This window comes from Lissotriton helveticus, chromosome 8 (genome assembly GCF_964261635.1).
Source record: "Lissotriton helveticus chromosome 8, aLisHel1.1, whole genome shotgun sequence".
Classification (NCBI taxonomy): Eukaryota; Metazoa; Chordata; class Amphibia; order Caudata; family Salamandridae; genus Lissotriton; species Lissotriton helveticus.
In genome coordinates this window covers 1,170,699,334-1,170,712,040 of record NC_136069.1, presented here as the reverse complement: position 1 = coordinate 1,170,712,040, position 12,707 = coordinate 1,170,699,334, and the positions used below count along the sequence as shown (strand labels likewise).

The 12,707-nt window shown below is 48.7% G+C and overlaps 1 protein-coding gene across 2 annotated transcripts in view; it reads left to right on the top strand.

Annotated features, from left to right (window-relative positions):
- Positions 1-12,707, top strand: part of TPP2 (tripeptidyl peptidase 2) — a 596,335-nt gene that overhangs the window by 553,746 nt on the left and 29,882 nt on the right. For both annotated transcript variants that reach the window (XM_078658083.1, XM_078658084.1), the window contains one exon: positions 7,038-7,157. In XM_078658083.1, the coding sequence (XP_078514209.1) occupies positions 7,038-7,157 (120 nt within the window). The remainder of the gene's footprint in view (positions 1-7,037; positions 7,158-12,707) is intronic.

The window sequence follows — 12,707 nt, the reverse complement described above, 5'->3', positions numbered from 1 at the left end:
TGCGGACATTTTTAAAGAGCCCACACGCGCCGGGGATGCCTGGCTTCACCTTGGAGGTGCCGGGATTGAAAAAAAAATATCGTCAGGCACCTGGCGACCCTACATACATCAAGGGCCAGTTGCCGTTGGACTCTCTCGTTGTTTCTAATGCCCGGAAGAGGGCAAATTCACAAACTACTGGTGATGCTCCTCCCCCTGACACGGGATCTAAAGTGCTAGAGGCATCAGGGAAGAGGGTGGCGGCTCATGCGGCCAATATCTGGCGTATTTCAAACACTCAGGCCCTCTTGGCCAGATATGACAGGGCACACTATGATGCACTTGAGACCCTGTTACAACACTTGCCAGACGAGTAACAGGAGGCAGCAGAGATGCTCATTCAGGAAGGGAACCTCATCTCAAATGCTTCTATTAAATGTGCACTGGACGCAGCAGACACCGCGGCCAGGGACATTAACACAAGTGTGATGTTGAGACGTCAGGCCTGGCTCCGGGTTCAAACCAGAGATACAAACCACCATCCTCAATCAGCCTGTAAACCCTGATCACTTATTTGGACCTGAGGTGGATACCACCCTGGAAAAAATAAAGAAAGACACCAAGACTGCGAAGTCCATGGGGGCTCTCCAGTCCCAGCAGTTCAGGGGTAGTACTTTTCGTTGCTCAAGCAATAGAGGTGTTTCCAGAGGCCAGATGTCCCAGCAAACACAGTACACGAAAGGTGGTGCACAAACCTCTTACAACAAGCAGAGCAGAGGCGGATATCGCGGCAACAGCACCAAGGGCAGAGGTCGTGGAAACAACTCCCGATCCTCCGCCACCAACAAACAGTGATGCCTTGTCACTGCCCCCCGACCATACCACGCCTGTCGGGGGGAGACTCCAACAGTTCCTACCTGTCTGGAAAACCATCACCACAGACAGGTGGGTCAGAAAACTTATTCAGTACGGTTATTGTCTGGAGTTAACGTCCACTCCACCCAACATCCCACCAAGGCACCGTCCTATGTCAACAGAGCATTTGCACTTATTGCAGCAAGAGGTGCTCGTCATGCTGCAAAAAGGGGCAATCGAGCTTGTGCCAGTGGCGCAACAGGGCTCTGGAGTATACTCCCTGTACTTCTTAATCCCAAAGAAGGACGGGTCCCTGCGACCCATTCTGGACCTCAGGCCCCTGAACCAGTACATTCTCTCGGAACACTTTCATATGCTCACGCTGCAGCAGGTTCTTCCGTTGCTCAATCAGGGGGATTTCCTCGCAACATTAGATCTAAAAGATGCGTATTTTCACATTCCGCTACATCCGTCACACAGAAAATACCTCAGATTCACCATTCAGAATCGGCATTACCAATTCAAGGTCCTCCCTTTCGGAGTGACCACAGCGCCCAGGGTGTTCACAAAATGCCTGGCAACAGTGGCAGCGCACCTCAGGAGACAAAACGTCCACGTCTACCCTTATCTGGACGACTGGCTTGTCCAAGCAAAGTCAGCCCAGCAGTGTGCTGCCAATATGTCCCACACCATTCACCTTCTTCACGATCTGGGTTTCTCACTGAATTACCCAAAGTTGCACCTTCAGCCAGCCCATGTGCGGCAGTATCTGGGCGCGACAATAGATACTCTGGCAGCCACAGCTCAGCCAAATTCTGTGAGGATCAACAGCATTCAGTCGCTGATCCAGAAATTCAGACCGCAACACTCGCTTCCAGCACGAGTGTTCATGCAGTGAATAGGCATGATGGCCTCCTGCATCTTCATAGTCCCGCACGCGAGACTACATATGCGTCCGCTTCAAGAGTGCTTAGCACGTCAGTGGAATCAGGCTCACGGACAGTTGAAAGACCTAGTGTTGGTGACCGGTCGGGCATACACCTCTCTGCATTGGTGGAATCCTCACAACCTTTGCAAGGGCCCACCGTTCCAAGAGCCTGTTCCACAGATCATCCTAACGACGGACACTTCTCTACAGGGTTGGGGAGCTCATGTGCTCCACTACACAGTGCAGGGACTATGGACACAACAGCAAAGGAAGATGCACATCAACCACTTGGAGCTGCTGGCAATCTTCCTGGCGATGAAGGCATTCAAAGTACATCTGTGCAACAAAGTCGTGTTGATCCGGACGGACAACATGACAGCCATGTACTACATTCAGAAGCAGGGAGGTACACACTCTCCACAGTTGTCTCATCTGGCTCAGAGCATGTGGAAGTGGGCCATTCAGAGGAACATCTTCCTCATGGCGGAACACCTCCCAGGCAAGGACAATCTGATGGCGGATCTGCTCAGCAGGTACAGCCACCAAATGCACGAGTGGGAGATACATCCATCAGTACTCCACCCGTACTTCCAGCAGTGGGGTCATCCAGAGATAGACCTGTTCGCCACGAGGGAAAATGCCAAAGCTTTGGCGCCAGGTTCCCGCACCCACAGTCGCAGGGCAATGCGATATGGATGAACTGGTAAGGCAAATTTGCGTACGCTTTTCCCCCAGCACCTCTAATACCGCTGGTGGCACGAAAGCTAAAGCAACACTCGATGACGCTCATCCTGGTTGCTCCAACGTGGGCCTGCCAACCATGGTACACCACGTTTCTAGAACTTTCCGTGGTACCGCATCAAAGGCTGCACCTCACACCCAGACTTTTGACGCAGGGCCATGGCGACATTCAGCACCCAGATCCGCAACAGCTCAACCTGGCGATCTGGCTCCTGAGGTCTTAAAGTTTGGCTACCTCAACTTGCCTCCTGACTGCATGGATATCATACGGGAGGCAAGAAAGCCCACCACCAGAGCATGCTACGCAGCAAAATGGAAGCGGTTTGTCATTTATTGCGTGGAACACAACATTGACCCGCTTGACGCGTCCACGCACAACATCATTTGTTATCTGTTGCATCTTTACAAATGCAATCTGGCGTATGCTTCCATTTGGATACATTTATCCGCCATTGCAGCTTATCTCCAAAACCGGCAGCATCTCTCCCTTTTCCGAGTACCTGCCATTAAAGCTTTTCTAGAAGGGCTCAAGCGTGTCATTCCTCCCAGGACCCCTCCTGCTCCTGAGTGGAATCTTAATGTGGTACTCACCCGACTGATGGGTCCACCTTTTGAGCCTTTACATTCATGCGAGATTCAGATCTTAACATGGAAAGTGGCTTTCCTAATAGCCATTACGTCACTGCGACGTGTTAGTGAGCTCCAAGCACTCACTGTACAAGAGCCATTCATACAAATTCACCCCAACCGGGTGGTGCTGCGCACTAACCCTAAATTTCTTCCTAAGGTGGTTTCACAGTTCCATGTCAATCAAACTATTGAACTGCCTGTGTTCTTCCAAAATCCAGAGACAGTGGCTGAAAGAATGCTCCACACTCTGGACGTCAAACGAGCTTTAATGTACTACATTGATAGAACTAAAGATTTTAGAAAGACGAGACAACTCTTTGTTGCCTTTTCTGCCCAACACAAAGGCAACCCCATTTCCAAAGCCGGTATAGCCAGGCGGATCGTTAAATGTATTCAAATTTGCTATCATAAGGCTAAGCGCACTTTTACACTCCCCCCCCCCCCCTAGAGCCCACTCCACCCGTAAGTTGGGGGCCTCCATGGCTTTCCTCGAAAATATCCCTTTGGAAGACATTTGTAGAGCAGCCACATGGTCTTCCCCACACACATTTACTAAACACTACTGTGTAGATGTGCACTCCAAGCAGCAGGCAGCTGTATGGCAGGCTGTTCTAAAAACACTTTTTCAGACGTCTGCAGCTGGCACAGGCGGCCGCCGCTAATGGAGGGACTGCTATATATTCTATGCTACAGATATGAATTCAGCAGCCCACATGCCTCGAACTGAATATGCTACTTACCAGTATGCATCTGTTCTTGGCATGTAGGGCTGCTGACATTAATATGCAGCAAAGTTCACAATTTGTCATGGATTGGACATGACCGACTCACTGGGCAGAGCTGTTTATTTAACTGTGGTCCTGAGGCGCCACGCCTGTTTGATGACGACTTGCTTTTTCAAGGGATATCCAAGCTTCCCTTAATGACATGCACTTCAATTGCTCCTTTCGTGGCTACAGAAGGGGCTTCCAACTGCTCCAGTATCCTGCCAGCCACTGAGCTGTGCATGCTCCCCAGCCACTGTGTGGAGGAGGGCACGGTACCTGTAGACCTCATCGGTGAGGTACCCAGCAGTCTGCTACTATCCACCACCCTTTCAACACATGCAGCCGCCACAATTTCCTAGTTTGCCCCTTTATCACCATGGGCATCCAGTTGGCAGCAGATTCGCCATCACCTGCCCCACTGGCAGTCAATTACATCGGACAGGTGGCTCTTGCAGATTGTCCGAAGGGGCTACTTCCTCCCCTTCGAGATTGCCCCTCCCTCCATGCTGCCATCCCTTGACTGGCTGATGGAGGATCATTTGTCCTTATTCTGCGAGGAAGTCATGGCTCTCTTGGCAGAGGGAGTCATAGAGAGGGTTCCAGGGCCAGAAGTAGACTGTGGTTGCTATTTCTTCTACTTTCTGGTCCCCACAAAGGACAAGGGCCTTCGTTCTACCCTAGACCTTTGAGCCCTTACATTTTTTCTCAAGAAAGAGAAATTCAGGATGTTTATGCTAGCCCAGGCGTTACACTTGCAGTATGCCTATTTTCATACTCCTGTCCTGCCTGCCAACGGACGTTTTCTGCGGTTTACAGTAGGCCGTGAGTATTTTCAGTTCAGTGTGCTCCCCCTTGGCCTTACCAGTGCCCCTCTGGTGTTCACCAAGGCAGTGGTTGCAGCTAATCCGCGGACGTCAGGGGCGCCAGTCTTCCCCCTAACTCGATGACTGGCTGTTGAAGGCATGTTTGCCCCAGGCAGTCATCTCTCACCTCAAGATGATGGCGAAGCCTTTGCAATCGCTGGGCTTCACTTTCAATGTGCCTTAATCACCCCTGACTCTGTTAGAAGCTCCCTTTCATCAGAGCTGTTCTGGACACCGTGCTGTTTTGGGCTGTCCTCCTGAGCGGCTAGTCAGGGATACTCAGACCATGATACCAATGTTTCAGCCTCTATCCTGTGTTTCGGTGAGTCTAAGGCTGCTGGGCCTCATGGCCTCCTGCATGCGACTGGTGACACATGCAAGATAGCATGTGCAGGCTTTGCAGTGGGACCTGAATTTCCAGTGGAGTAGTGTCAGGGGAATCTCTCCAACTTGGTCCACATCTTGGAGGGAACTGCAAGAGATCTGCAGTAGTGGCTGATTAACCGCAATTGGGTGAGGAGCAGATCCCTTGCCTAACTAGATCTGACGCTAGTGACGGATGCGTCACTCCTGGGATTGGGTGGCCATCTGGGAGAGGTCGAGATCAAAGGTCTCTGGTCTCTGGTCTCTGTTGGAATCCGGTCTTCACATCATTGACTGACATTGAAACCCTTTGTACTCTCCATCAAGGGAAGGCTAGTGCAGGTGTTCACGGACAACATCACTACCATGTGGTACTGCAACAACCAGGGCGAGGTAGGGTCGGGACCCTTTGTCAAGAGTCCCAGCGTCTCTGCACGTAACTAGAATAGCAGGACATTTTCCTGGTAGTTCAACAACTGGCAGGTTTGATGAACGCCAGGGTGGACGAACTCAGTCATCGATACCTAGCGGATCACAAATTGTGTCTATGTGGAGGTGGCACAAGGTCTCTTTCAACAGTGGGGAGAGCCTTGGTTAGATCTGTTTGGATCTGTGGGGAACGTGCAATGTCTGCGGTTTTGCGCGCTGGAGTTTTCAAGCCGGTTCTTGCTCGGAGACTCTTTTCGTCTCGAGTGGAGCTCGGGCCTCCTCTACGCCTTTCCACCCATACCCCTCCTGACAAGAGTTCTCAAACAGATCAGGAATGACTGGGCTTCAAGTCATCCTTGTGGCCCCAGACTGGAGGATAGTTGGTCAGGCTCTAGATACCAGACTCTTAATGCCCAATCAGGCTGCCCCTTCGGGTTCTCCACCCGAATTTGTCCACTCTCTGCCTTCTTGTGTGGAGGTTGAGTGGCAGCAAGTGACAGCTTTCGACCTTCCTCCTCAAGTCTGTAATGTGATTCTAGCAGCCTGGCGTTTCTCCACCAAAACAGTATATGCCTGCTGTTACAAAATAATTGTGTTATGGTGTGCAGGAAAGTCAATTGATCCCCTTTCGGCCCCTCTTTATGAAGTTCAGCTTTTTGCTCTTTCCCTTGCACAACAGGGCTCTTCACTGAGCATCATTAAGGGATATCTTTCTGCTCTGGCTGTCTTCTTGCGGCTGCCTGACTAACTCCCCTTCTTTAATCCCCTATTGTACATAGGTTTTTGAAAGGTCTCGTCAACCTTTTCCCCCTTAACTATTCCTTATGCCTCTGGTGGACCTTAATTTGGTTCTGACATTTTTATTGTGTGCTCCGTATGAACCTCTACACAACTGTCTACTCTGGCTCCTCACACTGAAAACAGTCATCCTGGTGGCAATTACATCTGCCTGTAGAGTGAATGAACTGCAGGCCTTATCATCTAAGCCGCCGTATCTCTCAGTCTATCCTGGCAAAGTATTCACTGTTTGTTTGTTTCTTTAATTAACAAATTCCATTATTTTTTTTTACCCACAGCTGTGCATGCCTGGTCGTACCCACTTTAGATAAACATTCCAAGGATTTTTTTTACATTTGTGAATATCATATTTTTTCAATACAGTAAACATCATCAAGTTTTAGGTCCGATTTTAGATTTTATTCCTTCAAGACAGTCGTGCCAAAAATACATCCTTCTATCTGGGCTTTAATTTGATCATTATAGAAATATTGATGTGTTTCCGTCTCAATTTCTTTTTTATATCTAGTTTCATAATTATTTTATCAATTTTTCACTACATTCAGTACTTGATTCAAAGTGATTGAAGTCCCGTTAACCGTTCCATTGTATTTCCCCATCTTAAGTTTTAGCAGTGCCGGTCAAATTATTATGTTTGCCGAAGTAAACCGTAAATAATGTGTGTATTCTCTTACCAACCTTTAGGTGTTGCCATTTGCATACAAGCATGCATTGGTAAATAAAATGTACGGTAGAGGCCTCAAGTTTGCAACAAAACTCGCAGAAGAGAAGCCAACTAAGGAAAACTGGAAAAATTGTATACAGGTATGTAAAACCTCCTGTAAGTCACATAGATTTACTTTTCATACAGCAGTGCTTCAGTAAATGTGTATGCTTTCCTGACTAAATGTTGTAGGTTAGTATTAAGATATTTATTCAGGGACTACAATTTTATTTAGTAAACGTAATCAATTTTTTTAAGTGGATAGTTATGTAATTCTGTCCCTAAATCTTAAAGCATTGTGTGTTTCCAAGTGGACCGTCATAATTTAATTATGCTGTAGGTCAGTTCTGCAAGCATTTAAGGTTCTGTTCTCTTCGTATATCAGCTCTTACTTGGGAATTTTAACTATTTGGCTATATTAGTTCACCATCTGTTTGGACAGAAAAGTCCTCTGTATGGAAATGCGTACCCCTGCCTTGAGTGACTAACTGTATTGTTGTTTGAATCCCAAATGCTGATTTTTGTTGTCATAGGCAAACACTGTCATGCATGTGTGCCATGACACAGGCCTGTCTCACGAACTGCAGTCTTGTTGGACCGAGATGGGCGTCCAAAGCACTACCTTCATAGTGGTGTAAGGCTTCTGCCTTCACCAGGAGTTGAGCAGTATGAGCACAGTGGTGACCGCATACCTTGTAGTGATCAGTAGGCTTGAACTAGTCCTTTTTAACTTGTACCAGTGCAGGCTTCCTCACCTTTTTAATGTTCCACTGCTGTGTGCTTATCTCACCTTTGGCTACATCAGTTAGCTGTACAGTACTGGTGAATCTGCACTGGTTGTATGTGTGCCTTTGAAGGGTATAGAACAGGGTTAGGTCAGTACCATGCACTGAGTGCATGTATTGGGTGTATGAGTGCCTGCGAGAATCATGAGAGATGACGTGTTGTACAGTGCGTGTATGGTGAGTACATGTACTGGGTTTATGTTCCTGCGAGATGTGCAATACATGAAGGGTGTAGTGTAGCGCAGTGCCTTCAATGTGAATGTGTGGTTCTGCAAGTTACAATACAGAAAGGCTACCGTACTGAACCGTGCGTTCAGAGTGAATATGTGTGTTGAATGTATTGGTGCCTGGAATGGCACAATACATGGAGGTAACAGTATATGCACATAGCACACACACTGTTCAGCACTGAGTGCAAGTTTACCTGTAATGGTACAATGCATGGAAGACCCAGGGGTCCCTTATGGGAAGCCCAGGCCTGCCTGGTGAAGACATGGGGAGGTAGAGGAATTCCCTCATACAGATTTGTGTATTGCCTCATACTTGCGAGCTGGGCGCGGACACTCTGGATTAGGGAGTGTTCGATTTGGGGGTCTCTAGTTGGCAGAGGTAGGTACCTTTGACCAAATGGGGACCCTTGCGTCTAGTCAGGGTAAGTGGCTGCACTTCTAAAATAACCCCTGCTCACCCCCTTGGTAGCTTGGCATGAGCAGACAGGCTTATCTCAGAGGCAGTGTGTTAAGCATTTGTGAACACATACAGTAATATAATGACAGCTCTACAGATGGACACTACACAAGTTGTACATCAAAAATAAGTATTCTTTATATAGGCTTAACACAAGACCACAAACGACAAAAATCTACAATACTGTACTTTAGAATGGTAGAAATAGCTTAGTTCACTTTAGATGGTAAATGCAACACTTTACGTCCAATGTACCTTTGGATGCGTAACGCTATACAAACAAAAGTCTTGCAGGGAAGGTGATGTGTCGGTTCCTTACACACAAAAACGGGAATGCGTCTGTTCCTTACTCTGGGGGAGGTGATGCATCGGTTCCCTACTGCTGCATAGAGGACGGTGATCCATCGGTTCCTTACCGGAGGGGAGGTGATGCTTCGGTTCTTCTCCGCATGGGGAGGTGATGTGTCTGTTTCTTACTGCACTTCTGTGGCGATGCGACCCGCAGCGCCGCGATGCGATGATGATCCGGTGCAATGCAACAAAAATGGCATCTTCTTGATGCAACAACAAAGGGGCGATGCATGCACGCCCAACGACCGTGCAGCGACTCAGCAAATCTTCGGAGCCACGACCGGCCCTGGACACGCTTCTCCGGTGATGCGATGGCTTCAGCGGCACCCTTACTCAGTGATGCGACGACAGCGGCTGCGGCGGCGACACGCTTCTTCTCCCTGAGTCGCGGTTCCAGCTCCCTGCGCCACGCAGTCTTCCAGAAGGCCCAGCACAACAGTAGGCACTTCAAATGCCCAGCAAGGGAACTCAGGAGAGCAGTTTGGTGAAGTATGCTGTCCCTGTGACTTCAGCAGGAGTCAAGCTCAATTTCCAAGCTCTTGGAGATCTTCTACAATATTATGAAAGTTGCACAAAGTCCTTTCTCCTTTCGTTGACAGTCAGACAACCACTGCAGGCCAATCCCCCAAACAACACTCAGCTTAGGGATAGTTTCCTCCTTCAGATTCTCTTTGGTTCCTCTCCTCAGCAAAGGTTCTTCTTCTTTCCCAGAAGTGATCTGAAGTCCTAGGTTCTTGGCCCCAATATTTATACTACTATTCTCTTTGTTCTCCGAAGGCAGAGAGTGTCTGTACCTAGTCCAAACCAGTTCTGGTCAGTCCTGGAGCACTTTGTTTACAGGACTCCTTCTCTCCTTTGACAGGACATCAGACGCACCACAGGAGGTGGAGCCAGCATTGTGGAAGGCAGGTACAGGCCTATTCAGGTCCCAGGTGCTCCCCTCCCACCCCTCTACATGCAGATGCGTCTCTTCAGCCCTGTGCCGACTCACCCTGTCTCCTGGAATCCCACAGCCCCTGTCACTTAAACTCCAGACAAGGAATACACAACCTAGCAGAGGCAGGGTTGGATAGTTAGGCAAGAAAATACCTACTTTCTAAAAGTGGTATTTTCAAACACAGAATGTTAAAACCAACTTCACTAAAAGATGCATTTTATCATTCTGAGTTCTGGCATATTAAACTCTAATTTCAACCTAGTTCCCTGAGTCAATTAGGATTTTAGGATGTTATGATCAAACTGCCCATTCTGGCCTATGGGGAACAGGTAGCCTTGCAATAGTGAACAACATAAATGGCTGTAATTCACTATTCGGACATGCCTCACACATCAGGGCATGTCCTCCCTTTTACCCACAATGCACCCTGCCCTTGGGCCTACCATAGGGGTGTCTTATACGCAGAAAAGGGAAGGGTTAGGGGCTGGCAAGTGGGTGCACTTGCCAGTCAACGTAACAGTACCAGACTGCACACAGGTTCTGCAATTGCATACCTGAGAGACAGTTTACAGGCTGCTTCTGTGGGTGGCACAACCAGTGCTGGAAGCCCACCAGCAGCATTTGATTTACAAGCCCTGGGCACACGCAGTGTTCAGTACTCAGGTCTGACAAGTAAACCAAACCAGCCAATCATGGAGTCACTAATCCATATATCAATTTAACATAGAGAGCATATGCACTTTAGCACTGATCAGCAGTGGTAAAGTGCCCAGATTCATAAAACAGCCAACAGGTCAGAAAAAATACAGGAGGAAGGCAAAAAGCTCAGGGATGACCCTGCAAAAAGGGCCAAGTCCTACAGGGAGAGAGAACTCCCACTGTTCACTTCAAAGGGTACTCATGTATTCAGTGAGAGATCACAAGGAAGGTGCCTGGACACATCTAATGAAGGATGATAAGGGAATCATAAACAGTCGGACTGTGAGCCCATCATTAACTTTTCAATGCGCATATCACTATGGCTGACATCCAGGTGTGAACTCTATTCTGATGGATACATCTGCCAGTGGATTCCTCACCTTGTGAATATCCCCCTGCGTCCGCAACGTTCGGAAAATTCTTTTGTAGCACGCCGGCGTGGACGACGTCATAGGAGCACGGCATCACGCGCGACTCCGACTGACGTCACTGACTCCTTATTAGACCTACATCGGGGTGATGACATCAGTTCCCTTTTTTCCACGTCGTCGACGCTAACGGTTTTGGGAAATCTCTTTAGCTATTGGTAACTTTGTTACTGTTTTCTTTGGCTTTTTGCTCCTTTGTCTCGTCGAAGATGTCGACTAAGAAGACCGGATTCAAGCCTTGTGGGTAGTGCGGCAAAATGATGTTGATAAAGGACCCACACGAAGAATGTATTTGGTGCCTTAGTTCGGACCATGACGTCGAAGGCTGTTCTTCATGCAAGAAAATGAATCCAAAGGCTCTTCGAGAGAGGGAAGCTAAAGTTCTGGTGGCGAAGTTAAAAGAAAAAAAAGAGAAGAGGGCTTCGAGATTGAGTACAAAAAAGGCGAGGTCGAGGTCTAGATCCTGCGGGGAGTCGCCTTCGAGGTCGTCTTCTGATCATGCTTCGAGGTCAAGGAAGAAGCATAAAAAGCAAAGACATGGTTCTCGACATCACTCCGGTAGAGATTCTGACTCGAGACCGAAGTCAACGAAGAGGAGACATGGAAAGGATGTAGTGTCTCCATCTCCTGAGTTGGATCCAGTAGGTGAGGCTTCACCTTTAGAGTCACCGGTTCATTCTCCGGCTCCGGTTTCGAATCCATCTCCGGCCCCGTCTCTGGCTCGAGAGGAAGAAGAGGCTCCAATGCCTGAGGGTTCGAAGACTCCGACCCATTTACCTGTAGAGCAATCCGGAGCCTCAAAGGGATCGGCCTGGGGGTCTTTACCCTTCCTTCCCAGCTCCAGGTCAGGACCCTACTTCGTTTTTAAATGCGATGTACGGAGTCTATTCTAGGGCCATGTACCCCTATGGTGCGCCTTCGGGTCCCATGGGTCCTCTGGCTTATAATTTAGGAGTTCCTCACTCCTATGCTCCGGCTCCTTTTATGCCTTTCATGCCGGCGCCGGCTTGGCATTTCCTGGCGCCGACAACGTCGACGCCAAAGCCTTCGCCGCCGATGCTATCGTCGCCGGCTCCGATTCGGCCTCGATAGCAGAGACCTGTGCCTCCGGATTCGATCCCGACGTCGGCACCGGCTCCGTCGGAGTCGTTCACGGATCCGACGGCGTGGCGCTTGAAAGAGAGGTCCAGAAGGGATGCTCAGCGTCTTATAGAGGAGCAGATATAGAGAGGAAGCTGAAGTGGAAGAAGGAGAGCTTCAGGAGGACTGTTTTGATGATTTGAGGGAGGCCAGTAGTTTGGAGCTTTCCCCTGAATGGGATCTGTCATCTGTATCTGTTGCCCCTTCAAAGGACGTTACGCCTTACCACATGGTTATTAAGAAGGCTGCGGATCTTCTAAACTTGACTTTGCCTACAGTGGAGTATAAATCTAATCTCTTGACTGAGGTCCTCCATTCTTCAAGTTCAATTGGGGAACTATTACTTCCTTTTAATGAAGCTCTAACTGAGCCTATAATGGAAGTGTGGAACTAGCCTCTAACAGCTCCTGCAGTGGCAAAAGGTGTTGCGAGGAGATATAGAGTTGCACCTCGGGATCCTGAATTTTTAACATCTCACCCTTTGCCTGAAAGTCTGATTGTTCAGGCAGCTTGCTCGAATAAGGCTGTTGGTGCATTCCCTCAAGTGCCTGGGGAAAAGGAGTCCAAGAAACAGGATCAAACTGCCAAGAAAGTCTTCTCCTCAGCAAGTATGGCCTTAAAATC